Source organism: Pempheris klunzingeri, chromosome 4 (genome assembly GCF_042242105.1).
Source record: "Pempheris klunzingeri isolate RE-2024b chromosome 4, fPemKlu1.hap1, whole genome shotgun sequence".
In the NCBI taxonomy this organism is placed as follows: Eukaryota; Metazoa; Chordata; class Actinopteri; order Acropomatiformes; family Pempheridae; genus Pempheris; species Pempheris klunzingeri.
This window is the reverse complement of record NC_092015.1, coordinates 28,264,368-28,282,984: the sequence shown is the minus strand read 5'-3', so window position 1 is coordinate 28,282,984 and position 18,617 is coordinate 28,264,368. Positions and strand designations below refer to the sequence as shown.

Here is an 18,617-nt window from a genome sequence, read left to right as displayed (position 1 = left end):
TTGTCACATGTCTTCTATTAAAGGTTAATGTAGAGTCCAGTGTGACCCTGAGACAATCAAGCTCCTCCCCTTTCAGGATCACAAAACAGCCCGATGGAACCTAATGGTTGTTTCAGAAACATCCCGCACGCTTTTATTTTATTTTGAGTCCAGTAAAAGACATGATTTAGAAGTTTCATTTCATATGCGACCATCTTCCAAAAAAGCCACACTCAAAGGCATCGCAAACAGCCCGCTGTGATATCCTCCCTCCTGCCACGTCCCACTGTCTCCTTCTGCAGAGACAGTGGTGTGTCTTTGTAGTATCAGGTAAATATATAACAAAATAAGCAATGAATAACATTACATACGCTACTTTTTACATTTAGCATGTAGTGAATGCACCAACGGGCAATGGTGGATATCCGTCTTCCACGAGCGGTCGTTAGTTGCATAGCGTTGAGTGTGGCTTCAGTTTTGGTGGTGGGCTCAGACTCAGTCGAGCTGTATCAGCTCTTTGAACTGTGCTCTTGTGCATGTTGTGTTGCTATGACATGAGTTTTCATGTCATTAGCTGCAGCATTACTGGAAATTAAACAGGTAATTCTGTGATTTTTGTTTTTCATTGGCTTTTTCCTCTGTTTGATATGTGTGAAAAGGAAGCATAAACCTGATTTATTTAATGTAGTGAAGCATTATTAAAGAAGTGCTTTGGCACCCACTTTGGGAACCTCTGCTTCAGACTATCTGGGTATTGTTTAAAGAATTTCAAGATGCTTTGCTGTGTTTTGATCTAAATATTTTTCTCTTTTAAACACTGGTCGTATTCAGCCTGATGAAGAGCGCTCAAACCTAACCGTGACCGATCACCATAGGAAAAATGGATGATCTCATGAACATCATATGGAAACTATCTCTGCATTTTCTTGACATTAGAATTAGACATTCCCTGTTTAATGGAATCCAAATTCCTTTTCTTCCTTGTTAGGCATCTGGTCATTGTCTTTTGAAGGACTGTCTTTTTTTCCAGACACTCGGGGTGAATGAAGCGCTCAGTTCTGACCACACTGTGAAATGTTCCAGTGCAAAAGTTAGCAGACTGACAGTACACAGAGCACTAATATGCTAATACCTTGTTTCAGTGTTTCAGTCAGTGCAGCTATTCTACATTGAATCAGAGCAACCAATATCTGTTTGTGAAATTAAGTTTGCTCTGAATTACTGACATTGAACTTATACATTTGTAATTCGGACTTCCCTCTCCACAGGAGGCAGTTATTCATGTTGTTTGATTTCAAAGAAATATACTTAAGTTACTTAAGTGACGTTGTTCATTTTGAAATCTAAAATTGCTCAGATTGGATAAGAAATCAAGCTTGAATGGATCAAGTCAAGATTTGTCAGCTCCATAATCTAAGACAGAGAGATACAGCTGAGTGGCTGAGAAGGCTCGTCTGACATTATCAGCCTGAAAGAACATCTTTCTAAAAATCTAAATTACCTTCTGGCAGTTTCAGAAGAGGGGAATTGGGTTAATCCAGATAGATGGTTTCAACGTAACATATTTCAATGCTATAAATTCAGCGGTATCCAGTTGGTTATAAAATTTGAATCATAAAGACCTGCATTTACTTGTAAAGTAAAGCAGCGTTTTTCTTTTTCCTTGCGAGGAGCTTCAGTCTACTCTAGTCCACATCAACACAGTGATTGCTGTGCACAGCCTTGTTCTGCCAGATGAACAGCTCACACTTGACTGACTACACGGTTATTAATTCAATGGTTTGCAAGTAATTTGTCCCCCAAGATTTGGAGCTAACACACACAAAATAAATCACATTGGGCGAAAACTCATTAAGGGAACCAGATTCACAGCAATAATCTGGATTCACAAATCATGATTTTTTTTGTGCCCTGTCTGTGTTGACCACGTTTCTCTTTAACCTCTTCACTGAAAAAGAAACCTGTTGCTTGTGTAGATAGTGTTATAAAATTAAGTTACCACCAAAAGCTGTTATTAAATGTATGTGTGTGTGTAGTGCTGCAGTGATTTACCTCATCCTCTAAAGCGTCCTACTAGAATCAGTCTGCCCGGTGTTTGCTGTAAAAGGTTTGTAGTGTGGTTTAGTTAGGAATTCCAGTACTAGTTTGATAGGAAGGACTGTGCAGACCAAAAGACTGCTGACAGCACACGGACATGTCGAAGAACGTGGTAGATTTTAGAGTGCTGGAATAAAAATCACCCTCAGCAGGTCCAGCAGCATCTAACACTCACCACACGAGGGCAGTGCTAATATAGGCATGAAGTGGAGTGCTGCTGTTCTTTGGATGCACACAGAAGAGATGTATTTCTCTGAAACAGCTCACAGATATGCATACATGTCCCTCTACTGTTCCAATCCGTCCGTCTGATGCTGAACCAACACACAGCACAATCTGAATATGGTGTCTGATCTTTGCCTGCGTCACAGTAATGACCTTGTCTTTGTGACATACTGCGTATTTCTGTGTATCTTGCATGTTGTGGGCACAGCATCTGAGACGGCGCTGGCTGAGGTGGCTCTGAACATCCTGTGTCTGCTGATGAAGGACCAGTGGAGCTGGCTGTGCAGTGAAAACATCCAGAGGACCGTCAGACTGCTGTTTGGGACCTTTATTAACAGGTGACACGCTACATTCGTCTAACAGTCATGGGAGGCCACAAAAGAATAGAAAAATGAATGAATGAAATAAAATACAGTTAAATATAAACATAATATATCAAGCAGAATGAATAAACACCAGAGTGAATCTGTAAGTGATGGTGATGTTTGTGTGTCTGACAAAATACCAAAATAACCAAATTCCTCTTGGCCTCACCTGAACTTAATGCTAATATTAGCATCTACAAAACCACTTCCAACCAATCATGTTGACCCTCTGGACGACTTGTACTCAGCTAGTAGTGGCTAGTAGTAGTACAGTCAATCTGGCAGTAGGCTTACAATTCATTATTAATCATATCTGGCAGGGAGGGACTGAGTGAATCAATGTGCTGCAAGCAGCTTTGCAAGGAAATAAGATTTTTACCAATTTTAAATAGTTGTAAGGGAAGCTCTGTGTTAATATACCACTGGTAGCTTGTTAAAGTATCAGTATGCTCACAGCACAGCTGAGCTTCACTGCAGCTGAAGCTGACAGAAAAGTAGAGCTTGAACTGATGAACACTGAGTTCTGCTGTTCTGGTAGGTATTGAAGGTCTCAGCATCAGCGGGTCACTAGTGTGTGTGTCTGTAGACTTTTTTGTCTTACAGTGGTTGGTTGGTCCAGCACCAGACAGCGTGGGTCCCCAGGGATTCCTCCATCCTCAGTAGAGTAGAAGTTAAGTGTATTTGTAGTTCCAGTATGGGTTTAGAAAAGTCACTCCACATTTTACAAGGCCATTGTGGTCATTTGGAGAATGATTTGGGCCGGTCATTAATGCAAGACACTTCATATCTCTGTACCTGGGTGCAATCACGTAAAGATCATGTCAGTTCAGGCTTCCTTGATGAAGGCTGAAAGAAAGCTGAAGTCACATTGTGAACTTTAGTTAAAGTGAATATAACTGAAAATGACCTGCGCCTTCTCGTACATTAAATGTAGCAGAATCCTGAAGATAGATGGATAGTTTGCTAACACACAATCCCTCTGCATATCAGCCCAGTAAGTTTCCTTTTGGATAAGGTGGTACAATTCAGCATTAATCTGACCTCTAAAAGAATTTTCACTTCATCAGTGCTGCGCCTTGCTGTAACGTATGTCTGCTCAGTGGTTGGTTGGCAGCAAACGTGGACTGTAAGTAGACTGTGAAGGAAAGGTTGGGTATTTTTGGCAGCCTGGCAGCTTTTAAACTGTGCATACGGACAACATACTGTGAGTCCCAGTGGTTTATGTCTGCGATCCCAGAATCTGTTATTTTGATCAGCACACCTGATTAAACATTCAGGCCCATAGTTTGCTTTTAGTGTATTAGGTCAAAACAGAACAGGGTTCATTCTCAGGGGAACATGAGTGTGCTGATAAAGTTCTACTCAATTCCATGACTATACAACGTTTGACACAGCGGCAACAGCAGTGAGCTTAGTGCCTTGCTCAATTGTATTTTTACAGGAGTTGATGACATAATGGGCGGAGATGTCCGTTTTCATTCACTTTCCTCAGCCTCAGTGACCGGTTATTAGCAGATGCTGGTAACATTTTATTCATGCTGATGCTGATGCTGCCACGTCCGTGCAAATAATTTTCCTCCCTCATCTTATCATTGTCTTGCCCTCTGGTGAAAGCCCTGGCATTTGCAGTATTAGTTTGTGTTATGAACCGGATGCCGAATCGACATTGTGACGTCCATCACCCTGCAGTTTGGCCTGCCAAAGAGGGTAGGAGGAAGTGACGAGCTGCTCTCTCCAGTGTCTGCCGAGTAAACAGATACTATGGCTGAACAAACAAAGAAAAGACCAGTGACTACAGATGACGAAACCTAAAAATGAATGAAACAAATTTAATGTTCAAATGAAGACAAACGGGCAAAACTGTTTGGATCTCTGTTAGCGTGAGGTCCAAAGACACACCGCCTATCACCAAAGAGAACGATCTTCAAGACAGTTGGCTCTGGATGAACCCGTCTTCTTAAAGTGCTTTTACGAGGTTTTGCTGCAGCAAAGAAGTGTTGGAAAGTTCTACACAGGAGAGGACGGCTCAGTCTGTAGACTAAGTCTGTAGACTAAGTCTGTAGCCAGGTCAGTACATAAAGACACACGGTTCCTAGTGGGGGGGACTCGTGTACAGTAGTTAGTCAAGAGCGTTGATATTTTAGATACCAGCCGACTGTGTGGCTTTGCAGTTGTCCTTGTTTTAGAAAATCAGGGGCGTCAAGTTGACATGCAGTGTACCAATTAAACGGTATTTGATTAGAAGAGCTTGCTCTCAGTTATTGAATAGTAAACCATCCCGGTCACTGTTACATTTCTTGTAACGTATTTGAGTCTATGCGCATACATGCATGCCCGCACTATTTGGCCCTCAGGAGAATGTCTGACATCAAATCCCCAAACATTTGTCACAGATAGGTATGGCTCCTGCTGCCAGTAAACAGAACATGCGGACAATGTTCTCAGGTTCTAGTGTTTGTGCTGGTGGTGCTGTGACCTCACGTTCCCTGGGGTGTCAGTCCAAGAATATCGTTTCTTCATATTGATAGCAGGCCCTCTATTTTGAGAAGTTCCACCAGCCAAGTACGAAAGGCCTTGTGCTTTTGTTTGGCCTCGTCTATATTAGGCAGCAGTCTGTCAACATTGCAGTGACGGCTCTCAGGGTGGCAGGTATCAGCTCCCATCAGCCGGCTTCTCTTGTACAGAGGAGACAAGATGCTCTGGCTGTCAGCTGCTGTGGATAGAAACACTATGTGGGAAATTGTGTTACAAAGACTGCTCTGTTCATGTGTAATAAAAAGTGTTATATAGACAACAAAACAACGATTAATAAAAGTCCAAAAGATAAACAATGAAATATTCCAAGCATGAAGTGTTACACAAACGTGAAATACAAAAGCAGCAATACCTTGCATAAGAATTAGAATTATATAAAAGCTACTCTACTAAAAGGAAAAAGAATGATGTGAATGAAATTATTAGCGTATGTCAGCGTGTTTCAAAGCGTCTGGGCCTCAACCTTTGGGCTTCGGGCCAGGAATTAGTGATGGTTACCAGAAACATGCCTAAGTATTTCTGGATGCACTCTATCTGATTACGGTCTTATTTTCCATTCCCACACAAAAAGCCTTAAAGCTCCTCTCAGCAGTATTTTTAGCCATGCTAGCGGTGTGGATTTATGGGCAGCAGTGATGGTCGGTTGGTTAATCCACAACTTTGGTCCTCATTGGAATATCAGTGAATGACCATGAAATGTAGCACCTACACTCGGGCTCCTAGACCAAAGAATCCTCGTGACTCTGGTGACTCTGATGATGGTGATTTATGACCAAATACTTTGAAAATTAATTTCATTCCCATCCCCCAAACTGAGATGGCGACAACGACAACAGTATACCTGCTGCGCATCACAATGCTGCCAGTGTGAACAAGTTAGTACGCTGACATTAGCATGAGTCACTGCTAATGCTCGGCATCACAGGAGCTTTGGCATCACTGTGGACTCTTTGTCTTGTTTGTATTAAGACGGAATCAAATTACTCTGGAAAGTGAAATGGCTGTTAGCATTGCCAAATTAGCAGTGACTGCTGCAGCTCTACGGAGCTTTCAGCCACTTGTAGCTCATTGTTTTGTGTTTCTGGCTCATACATAAAGTGTCTGCTTGTGGTGTGAATAGCCAGGCGCTTGTTAACATATTGGAATAGTAAAAAGGGTTAGTTACTTTATTACTTTCATTAATCCCCATGGGGAAATGAAATTATAGCCATAACAAATGGCTTATGAATTTAATTCTGTTTTAATATATTAACAGTCTGCTCAGACGATCATGTATCGGTGTTTCTGTGACTTATTCAGTACTTAAAAGTCGTCTGTTGCTTCTTTAAAATACAATTTTCTATTTTAAACCCAAAAATATGCTTTCAGATTCAATTTCAACACGTGTATTTGATATGATTATAACAGTGCTGTGAAAAATATTTGTCTCTGAGGTGCTGGGAGGTGCTCTTTAAGATCATTACATCAGCAGCTGAGTCACCACCTTCTATCAGTACGCAAGTCATACTAAGCTACAGGCAACGCAACAACGACAACAAGACGGACGCTTCACTACTAGTTAACTGACTATTGAAACTAACCAAACCCTGAGATAAGTAACCTGAGGCTCAGCCTTTCTTTTGGTAGGTGGCCATGATATACCGTGAGCTTGATGGGACACTCTGAGATGTTATACACAGAAACGAATGAACTCAGTGGAAGAGAAATATAAAGAAGACACCACAATGAAAGTGCATTAAAGTATTGAATTAACTGGCCCCTATTTTGCTATGTATAGTATCATAGTTATATAATTCATTTTTCGGGTCAAGTCTTTTTCTTGATCCAAAATTATTATTATTAATAAATGTATCCACAAATGAGTCTAAAAATCCCATTTAGAACATTTTTTAGTGGAACTGACAGGTTATATGAAGCGCTGTGAAGGTTTTTATATAATCTGACAGCCATTTGGTGGGAGGCAAGAGAAGCTGCCGGCAGCAGAAACCTTATCCGTGCCAGTCTACAGCTGTAGTGGATGCACGTCTGTCAGAATTTAATTTGGAGTTGTGAGTGGATAAAGAAAGTGTATGTTTGTGTGTGCGAGATGAAACCAGGACCCAACAGGCCAAATCTGGGTCTGTGTGTGTGTGTGTGTGTGTGTGTGTGTGTGACAGGTCTGGCTGGAAAAGCCGACTCTCTGCTCCTATAAATGGGGTCCAAGTGGAGGCTCTGGTTTGGGAGATGTCTGATTTTTATGGACTGGAAAGTGGGACAGTTTAAGATGAATATAGTCTCTTTCTCTTAGACAGCAGTCTGGATGGAAAATCCAGCTGGAGCCAGATTGTTGTCAGTGTCTAGATGTACTGTAGATGTAGCAGAGTGCAGCCGCTTTATGTCAACATCACAAGCATTTGTAGGGATACTCAATGTTCTTTTTGGTTAAATGTGTATGTAAACAAAAAGCAGAGTGAGACATCCGTCAATGCAATTAACTATCAATCACACATCCAGAAAAGTGTGCTGAGACTGATGTCAGCCTTTGAAATATGCAAAACCCAAGCATAAATGCACGAGTTGAGGGGTGTTTGCCTTACAACAGAATAAAATATATGATACTTTGAGACTCTCTTGCATGCACTGGACAACGTGGGCTGTGTGGTGCAGAAAGTGGGTCAGCGGCAAAGATGATACAATTTAATGATTGTAATTAATCAAATTGCATCAAGCGGTTCAGATTTTCTCTGCACGCTGTCGTGCCATTGGACCGTGGCGGAACATTCCCCCTCCTAGTCCAGAGGATAGCGTCATATCTGCTGATGGGCCGACACTGTTACCACTCCATCTCCTTGGAGAATGCACAGGTGCACCTCTACGGCCGCGCTGACACTCAGCAGTGCTTTCCTGGTTTGTGAGTGAGCTTCTTGTTGGCCTGAAGGGATCGGTTCACAACACGTTTCACCTCACGAAACTCCATGAGACACCTCTGGCCTGCCAGTCTTTCGCTGCACCTGTCATGCAATGACATGATTCTTTATTTTTACTCCCTAAAACACCATATTAATACTTCCATAAACAATTCAAGTGGTACCACAAGGCCTCGCTGACAGCTTGATGATGGAGGTGGGGATGAAGGGGAATATGGAGGATTTAAAGCTTGTCAACAGTTGTCATTGGGAACGCTCTCGCTCTCTCAATCTTTTTCTCTTGCTCTGTCTGTGTCTGGTTCAGCTGGACCGTTAATTAATACCCAGGGATCTCCATCTGACATCCAGTGGCCTGCTTGGGTTTCACCGGTGGTGAACAACAAGTTGTTTGGCCTCAGGGAAAGTGGTTTCTGTCTCACTGCTGCACTATTTAGCCCGTGACCACATTGTGGCGTTTGGAGAGAGCTTTGAAGATGTGGTCAGAACTCCACCATTAACAAAATATATAACAGCGGCTTTTGTGAGTTGTGTATTTTACGCACCATGAGATCACTTGTATGCTATTTCATGATTTGTTTTCCAATTTTCAAAGTTGGCAGTTTGCCTCTGAATACAGGAGGTTTGTGCAGATTAAGGGCAGGTGAATTGCTTTAGCGCACTGGGTCATGTTGTATCCAAGAACAACAGTCTTCCATGTTAATCTGGTTATTATAGTATTTCCCAATAAGATTTTTTTGCTGCAGGTTCACGTAGACAAAATTATGAAGATGATAAAAAATGTATATGGAAAGTCATAACAACACCAAATACAATAACTTACAAACATCTAGATGGTTTTTAAGGATTTGCAAAACCATGTTCAGGACAGAAACAGCCTTAACCCATTGTCCCCTCACTGGCTTTGTCCTCATCAACTGGGGACAGAGTTTGCTCTGTTGTCAGCTAGACGACTCAGTTATGGACAGGCCTGAGCAAACTCCATCCGCTGACGAAGACGATGAAATGCAGGTGAAGGATGCAGAAAAATTCCAATGTAATTGTGCCCTCAATTACATAACACATAACACTTTCACAAGATGAGAAACATTATACATCAAAAGATGTAATTAGAATCCTTTTAAAGTGGTACACAAAAACATGTATTGCTTCCTGGTATTTAATGATGATAATATGAATGGGAGTAATGTGAGTGGTGGGGGTGACGGATGTCAATGTCAGTTTGATGTCAATTTGGGTGAGAGGCGGGGTTCACCCTGGACGGGTCACCAGTCAATCACAGGGCTGACACATAGAGACAGACAACCACTCACACTCACAATTACCAATTAACCTGCATGTCTTTGGACTGTGGAAGGAAGCCGGAGAAAACCCATGCAAGCACAGGGAGAACATGCAAACTCCTCACAGAAAAACACCAGATTCTCACCTGGATTCAAACCTGGAAGTCTCTTGCTGTGAGGCAACGGTGCGAACCACCGCACCACCGTGCTGCCCAGTTCAAGATACATCTACGTTATATAATTAAACTCCTCATTTTGCTTTTGTGAAAACTTTGTTGTAGTTGCAGTGTCGTAAAATTAAGAAGAGAAATGTGAAATTAGTTTCATATATAATATATTTTACTGACTTTTACTTAGTCTGCTACTTGTCCTAACATGGGCCACAGCAGTAGCAGTACTATTTAGGTACAACTTGGGTCTCAAGTAGCTCCACGCTGCGGTGTTGAGCAGATCCATATGGAGTCGAACGGCCCATTTGCCTGGTAGTCTGCTGCAGGCTGGCTGCCATCTTCACCAGGCAGAAAAAAATACTTGTTCAAGTTAATTAGCTCATGCAGTCTGGTCTAAAATTACGACGTGTACGAATGTGTATGAGCTGATAATTAGTTTGAGATATTAACAGCATGCGAGAATAGTCATATGTGTCTGGCTCTAAAGACGAGATTATTTTTAATCTTTGAGTTGTGACTTTAGTAGCCGTCGTTCCGAGAATTTATTCTCTTGGACCGAGTGTTTCGTTTGGCTCCTCTGCCTGACTTTGGAGGTGTCAGAGTTCATTTTTTATCACGTGTTAACATAACAGAAGACCTCATGCCGTGTTACTGTGTGAAGACCTAATGATTCTCAGTGACAGCGATGTGGGGAATCCAGGGGCTTAAGTCTCTCTCTCATAAATGATTGGCCCCAGAACTCACTCCGGAGGATTTTTGACACCGCTGGTTGTTTTCACAGTGAGGAGGTGATATCAGAGTCCTCTACTGTTTTTCTGTTCTGGTGCTGTTCCTTGACATATGGATCTTGGGGCCAGGCGCGAGGTATAAACAGAAGACCCTGCTTGGAAGCTCCAGGCTTCTTCTGTCAGCAGGAATTCACTCTGAGGCTGCGAGTGTGCCGGTGGTCAGATGGGTGGGCCAAACATGACAGATTTGGTATTGGTGGACAGAAGGGGAGGGAGCGTTGGATGGAAAAGATGCGTGTTACATAATGGTGCGGGCTATCTATCAGCCCCTGTAGAGTGGAGGAGGTGTGACATCCCTGGACAGGCTGTTCCTGAGATGAGACAAATTCAGACGCACTCCTCATAGAGGGATCAGGCTGTCTGAGTGGTTTATATCTCAGCCCGTGTTTCAGTTGGAAGTTTGCCCCGTGTCATGTCACTATCACGTTTGCTCGGGGCATTATTCCCTCTTTACATCTACAGACGTTTCTGAAATATAAATATTGTCTTCTATTACAGGCTAATAGTAGTCTGCAGTTGCTTTCCAATTCCTACAGACCTATGTAATCGTCTCAAGGGGACATCATAGGTCAAATACCCAGGTCACTTCTGGTGAAAGTTACGAAACACACCCAGTGTGCCATCGGTCAAAGCTCGCCAGCCTCTGCGTCCATTTATCCTTATTTAGTGCTAGTGAGCTGAAGGGACACTGAAATCCTCCCTTGGCAGGACATGAAAGATAATGCGGCTCGTTATTGTCCACACTCTTGATAAAGTTAGATGGAGGACAAATGCCGCGTGCTAAAACGCTGTCGGGATGTTTGCAAAATGAACTCAGTAAGTGGCCCTTTGGCCTCTTCACATCTCTGGTGCCTGTTTTCACTGCTCACCTGAGCCCTCGTCTTCCGTCTCCAGAGACATACTTGGGCAATGACATCTTGTCTGTCGAAAACTGGCTGTAGGCTTATTTTAACTCAAATGGGACCTGGTTATACTTGTCTGTGTTTACCGTAAATGGAAACTAAGATAAATCCCACCGGGGTCCAACACATACATAGCTGTTGGCCAGCTCAGCTGATGTTTTATGCGTATTTGGATTCTCTTGCGTCACTGATTATTGATTTTCCGCCAACTATTTGAAGCATCTCCCCTTTATCTTGATTGTAGCTGATTGTTTGAGTTGAATAGTTGTTCATTTAATCAGATGATTCAAACCCTTGAGTCTGTGAGTGTAACTGGACTTTCTCATTGAGTACTTTATAGTCTTGAGGCTAAAAGCACACAGTGTGTGTCAAAGCTGAAGACTTAGAAGTCAAACTTGGAAAGAAAGAAATCAGCATACATATGTCATATCGGCGTTTTTGATTTGTGTACTTATTTCTTTATTTCCAAAATGTATTTCTCCTCAGTGTTAGCAACCCCTGCATTACATGTTCTTCAGAGGGATTTTTGCTTCAGTCAATAAATGATTTTCTGTGCATTTTCAATTTGTGTACATAAAACACCTGAGTAGTGAGTAGAGGCGGAGAAATGCTGAAATATTGCAGGTGTTCACACTAGGTTGAAGTAGTTCAATGACAAAGTACAACAGAAACATGCTTAGAGAGTTAATTTTGGCCTCCATGAAGCATCAGACTTAGGCGTCTGCTGAAGCTTCTGCTTCACTGACGAGACTAAAACCATATAAAAAACATCGGAGGTGTTGATGGAAGAGGGAACTGTAACCGCTCTCACCTTGATACATATTTCTCATAATGCTTTCTGCTTAGTTTTCTGGCACTTGAGTCTGATGACATCGTCTCATTGTGCCCTCTTCATCTACAGTGCTTTAATGGCACCAGACTGGACAATCTGCACCTACTACTAGTGATAATAATATTAGAATAATCGTAGTGGATGCAAATGTGCATTCAAATCTATTGTTTATTTTGTTGTTGAAAAAAGGGGAAAAATGCCTTTCATCACTAGTTGTATGACATATATTGTAACGTTGGTCAGTAGTGTACCATTGAAGTTGACAGCTTATCTCCCAGCAATAGCAGCCTTCAAATATCAGTTTTTAGTGCAACAGTCCCAGCTTGGACTGAGATTCATTGTTTTATCATGTTGTTGTTGTTGTGTTTTCAGAAAATTGAACTTGTCCATGTTGATTGCAGAAAACACAGATGTGCTGGCACCAACAATGCTGGTTTGCTCTCCGCTCTGTTTTTTCTTTGTACCAGTGATGATCATATTGGAGCGATGCCGTCTTAAATGAGCAAGCAAGTTCGACGTACAGTCACCAGCAGATCCCATTGCAGTTAAACAATCCGACATACGTTATAGCTTTCATCTGATGCATCGGCCACTGAATGTATCGCCATTCTTTACTTTACCAATACTGGAGGATCCTCAAGCTCTGGTTATATCTGTGTCTGCGGGGCTGGGCTGTGCTAAATTACCATCAGTCACTGTGTGCCGTGCATGTGTTTTGTATGTGCACCGTGGCTGTGATTACTTCATGGGATGTGCATGTGCTGAACGAACATCTGACCCTTTGCAAAAGCTGTACTTTGCTATGGTGGAAGTTTTAAATTAATTTCTGCACACACACAGAAGTTCTTTATTTATCTGGCATTAAAGCAGCATTGCTTTGATATATCAATATATCAATATATATATGCTCTACCTATGTTTTCTCTGTGATCAGTGCTGTATACTTTTTTAGAATCAGATTCTGGTGACACACACATCTTTTGGAACCTTCTCCTGAGGCGATCCTCTCTTGTGTATCAGTGTGACTTTAACACAGTTACACTACATGTTTGTTGAATTTAAGCCACATTGAGCCTCCAGGCAGAGGGCTGAGCATCTCCTCTTGCTTGAAAAATATCTCTCTGACAGAGTGGGCCTGGAAAACAACTCTGGTGGTTTTCATGGTAGCAATAATGCTGTACAGTCTAAGACTCTACCAGACCACAATCTCTCATATAGAATTACTTGGCATTTGTCAGCTCTAATTGGTTGAAAGCACTCGAGTGTGTGTGTGTGTGTGTGTAGGGTCTAAATCTGCGTATGGTTTCATGCGCCAAAAGGGAAAAGTAATCTCTTTGGTGATTGCCATAAAACTGCAATGGTGATGACAGCAGAGACTAAGTTCAATGGATGTTATTACAGCATAGGCAGAGACCTTGACCTGTGTGTTTGTTTGTGTGTGTGTGTGTGTGTGTGTGTTTGTTTGTGTGTGTGTGTGTGTGTGTGTGTGTACCTTGGTGTTTTCATGCACTGCTCTCTCTCTGATCTCGGAGTTTGCCCCTAGTGTAAGTGTGTCCGTTTGTGCATTGGTGTGACACATACGGAACCAAGATGGTGTTAATGCTAACCTCTGTGGGCCGTATGGGATTAAATTCTGGCTCAGGGCTCTAACGTCACATGTCTGTGTTTTGACCAGCCATGGGGAACGAGGCGCCACGACAGTCCTAATAAAACCAGACTCGACACGTACGTGCACACAGTCAAACATGCGCAGAGAAACAGAGCTGACTTTAGACAGCAGGGCAGGCGGCTGTAAGGCGGCACCGTAGCCAGAGTGGAGGTGGTGATGTGGTGAGCGCTGAGCCAGAGGGCTGCACCGAGGTGAACGCCTCACTGGGAGCAGACACATCACACAGTTCAAGGTGAAAACAACTGTGCTCACACTGTTGATGTCTGTGGTGTTCACACCTGCATAGACTGGAAGTCTGGTTTAAGTCTGCAGGAATGCTGCTTACGTCTGTTTTTGCATGTCCTTGGTTGTGGCCATCGTTTGATAATTTAAACTTTTAGATCACTCATCTTCAAATTCTGACCGATTCAGAGTCAAATAAAGAAATATTAAAACCACTGAGAACTTCCGCTTCTACGTCCACCAACTAGTTATAGGGGACTCCGTTATCCGCAGCGTTACATTAGCATCACCGTCCATTGCTTCCAACATGGAGGCTGATCAGAGGGTGCTGCCATCACGGGGGGAGAAGCAGGAGACCGACGCAAGCACTACCACTAGCATTCATGTGGAAGAAAAAATACATAAACATCTATTTGGGTGTGATGCCACAACAGATTGTACTAATGGGAAACCTGTTGTTTTAGCACTCATGCTACTATATTCACAAAAAGTGTATGTTGTAAATAAACGGATGTAATTGTACTCTCTACTTCTGGCTATAGCGATGACTGTTCTGAGGAAGGGTTGGCTGTTACTGCTGGACAATTAACACTTCATCACATTGACTGTCCTCTAATTTTATCCCTGCTTCTTAAACTGAGCAGAACTAATTTTGCTCAGCGCCTGGCACAGTTTTCTTTTTTTTTTTTTAACCACAACAGATTTTCCCATGAAAGAAATAATGGAGGGTACTGTATCGTTGACAGACAGTTGCAATATTTGTCTGAAAATCAGTTACTGTAGTGCTCAGTTACGTCAGGATTCACACTCAATCAGTGAATCTTTCTCCTGCCTGAAAGGACCTCGTGGGAGCCAATATGTAGCACTGACAACCCCATTTAGACAGCATTTATTTATGACTAAACTGGATTATTTCTCAGTAATGTGTGTGTGCGCTGATCAGTGGTCTTCCTCTATTTCTGAATTAATCACAGTGCCAGATGTGTAGTGTGTTTTTGGCACAATCAAGTCCTGTCAGGGTGGACATGGGTTGATGGATTTTTGTGAAGAGTATCTATTACTGACCTTCTATTACTAAGCACACTGCGTGTACCCTTTAGATTTAACAAATGTACTGAACGTAACCGCAAAGTGGATATTTTTGAGTATTTTCAAACCTGCATTGTTGACATCTGTGTTTTCTCAGCTCAAAGTCTTCTTTCCTACCTTTTTGTTGATGCTGTCCTTGGCACATTACCACCACCAGCTATCGATCAGGGATGTGCGTTGTGCTTGTGCCACAAAAATGGCATGTAGATGTAAGATAATAGATACATGGAAATATACTTCTAGTGGTCAAAAACACCACGAGGTGGCCTGAAGACTCAAGAGATTCAACAATATAAAGGCTCCACAGGACAAAATTAGTCTTTCCATTGGTCGCAGACACTTGTCATTTTAGCCATGCTCTCATTCACTACTTGCACAGCTTCTTGTCTCAAGAGATGTCGTGGTGTGTTCATTTTAAGAAGCCTGGCGGTGTCCTTTTACCCAGGAATTTTTTGGTCATGGTCTTCCACAAAGCTCTTCTCCACATGACTCCTGTCTGCCCTCGCTGCCTCGTCCACCGCGTCATGACTGGTGATTCCTCCTTATTGCTCACAGGCTACAGATAAATGATCTCATCTGTGGGGATGTAAACTGTTTTCACGATGTCCATGTTCTCCTGCTGTTGTTCCCTCTGATGTAAGACCATTTACTGACAATGGAACTCTTAATGGGAACCGGGGGTAAACACAACGAGTTCACATCCTCCACAGTTCAGCGCTCACCTCGGGCTCGAGGTCACGGTGAAGCAGGCTTCTCGTACAGCCGCAGAGAGACCATACCTGTCGGCCGCATTCCTCCCTGTGCAACACCTGCATGTCGTTTCTCCTTTGAGGATCAATCCAGATTTATTGTATGATTTAACACAATAAGTATTTTGATATGTACAACCCTGCGTGTGTCTGGATCTTGGTCAAAGAATAGTGGACTAAACCAAAATGTGTTACATTAGGAATGATAAGAATTGAATATGGTACAGAGAATTCCATAGTTTATAACTATAAAAATCATTTATAATTTCAAACCGTTCTTATTTCAATAAATCTAGCCGTGTACACAAGTCAAGCAGCGGCTCATAAACATGACCAACATAAACCTTAAATCAAGGTACACTTACTCACTTACTATGGAGCTTTCTATTAGGGACTTTAGTAGATTTAGTACACATAATTGAACTTGACAGTTTATTCCTGACCTTGGAAACAGCATGTTGATAGAAGAAGCGAGTGAGACGGCCGTGAGTTGAGGTTGTCTGTAAACTTCTGACTTCTCCAAGGTCAAAACTGATTTGTCAGTCTCCGCTGTGCTTACTAAGTCATTATGAATAATCATGACTTACAACTGACCTGAATATAACAAATGTGGTTTATTTTCTTTGACGTGTAAAATAACTTTAGAGAGAGATAATCAGTTAGATAGGAAAAACTCTGAACAAAGAAAATCTAATGCTGTAACTTAAGCCTTTAACGTTTGGTTGGTAGGGTTGGTAGTTACAATATAAGAGTGAAATGTGTTGTGCAGCATCAGCGCTGGTATTAGTAAAAACGTGTTGAGAAGGCTGAGAGGTTTGTTTGTAGGAGTTTGCTGTGCTCTGGATTTGGCCTGCAGCTAAAACATGTGGAGGTAATTTAAGATACCGACAGACAGAGTTGTCTGTGTGAGCAGTGATGCACTCACGTACACCACAGCCATTAAAAATGTGTGTATTTGCTGCTTTTGCCTCCACGTCCTGTCTGTATCGCTATGGTGGGAGCACATGAGTCTTTAAATCCTGGGGAGTTTGTCTCTGAGCCTCCAGCGGACAGTTTGAGAGGAAACATGCCCGAATGAGTGATGTAGTGTCCAGTGAAAACGAAGCTGCTCATTAGGGTGAGATAAAACAGACAACGTGGAGCTTCCTCTCTGTCATCCAGCTACAAGCTGCATCAGTGCGTCTCAGGCTGTGATGTGCTTTGTACTCTGTCTGTGTGGGCACATCCGCATGTTCAGGATGTGTCAGTGAAATTAGCTGATACTGTAAGTGTTGTGCACATTGTTAAACAGAGGCAAAGTGGAGCCAGCACTAGATACCATCTTACAACGTCAGCGTGGAAACACAAGACACTAAATCAGGGCTGATTTTATCCATAGTGAGAACCTGCAGTGTTATTTTACAGTTGCCACCAGCAGCAGACATTTAGTATATATATATATAGTATATTTAGCTGTTTTCAGAATATGTTGGAATATTTCATTTGTTTGTTGCTGGCTAAGTAAAGGCTATTCACACACAGGTTATGTCTTGATGTTTTCTGCAGTGATGGAAGGAGTCTCAATACATTTGAAGCCAGTGGTTTCACACTATTCCACTGATGCTGCAGTGGAAGGCTGCTCGCTAGTAAACATGGATGTAAATAATGCTGAATTGAAACTCCTTTTTTTTTTTTTAACAATTGCCTTTGCAAATGTTTTATGAGGAACGCAATGCACTCAAAACATTTGTTAGACCGCAGGGATACACACACACACCGCACAATGTAAAGACAACTTTTGTTTGCAAGAATTTCCAAAGGGCTCCTTAAAGTTAAAGTTTTTACATTGACGACAGTGCTCTAAATAAAGTAGAATAATGCTTCTGAACAATAAAACCACAGACAATAGCTAATATGAAGCATGTTTTCCTAAAGTTTCCCTGCTTCGTGTCGGTGTTTGGCATGCAGGACATTATGCCACTGTGCGGTGTTGTTGCTGATATGAGATTCACTTCATTGCTGTGGATGAGAAAATCTGATGATTTGATCCGATGAGGCTTTGGCCTCCTCTTTGGAAGGTATGCAGGAGTAGGGGTTGTAGATTATCACTGTTAAGAAACGATCCTGAGTGCACATCTGCATCTTTTTAACTTGCACTTAGAGTGCAGCCATGATTATAATGAAAATGTCCCACTAGGTATTTTTGCCTGATTTTCAGTATTTTGTTTTTTTCATTATCTTGATCATATTCTGATTGGTCTTAGAATGGAAACTCAGCCTGAAACATTTTGATTAGTCTGTTGGCTGCGTCACTTAAATCAGATCCCAGTGCGGTTTGAAGTACAGGTGAAGTAGATTGTCAGTAAAATATCCTGACATTAAACTACCTTACCATTATGCTTTTATCATACTTCTAATATGCTCTTATATTACACAATAAATAATGATAAAATAGTACCTGTGTCACTGTAATAAAGCACAATAATATACATTTATAAAGCCATACTGTGTGTGTGTGTGTGTGTGTGTGTGTGTGTGTGTGTGTGTGTGTGTGTGTGTGTGTGTGTGTGTGTGTGTGTGTGTGTGTGTGTGTGTGTGTGTGTGTGTGTGCCACTTGCCAAATGGAAGTATGAATCTAAACTAGCAACATTTCAGCCTCATAGCCGGCGGTTAGAGACAAATGAGACACGCCAACACAACCGGAGCTGACACACACATCCATTAAATGGCAATGTGTATTTTAAATGACCTGCATCAAGGCTGCAGCCGCTCATCAACCTTCAGCCTCCTCTGCCAACTCACAGACACCTCATTAATTTTCTCACTTACT

General features: G+C 42.1%; 1 protein-coding gene across 1 annotated transcript in view; it reads left to right on the top strand.

The window, feature by feature from the left end:
• snx19b (sorting nexin 19b) overlaps positions 1-18,617 on the top strand; it is a 33,892-nt gene that overhangs the window by 7,857 nt on the left and 7,418 nt on the right. Inside the window, exon 11 of the mRNA XM_070829068.1 lies at positions 2,510-2,639. Coding sequence (XP_070685169.1) covers positions 2,510-2,639 — 130 coding nt within the window. The remainder of the gene's footprint in view (positions 1-2,509; positions 2,640-18,617) is intronic.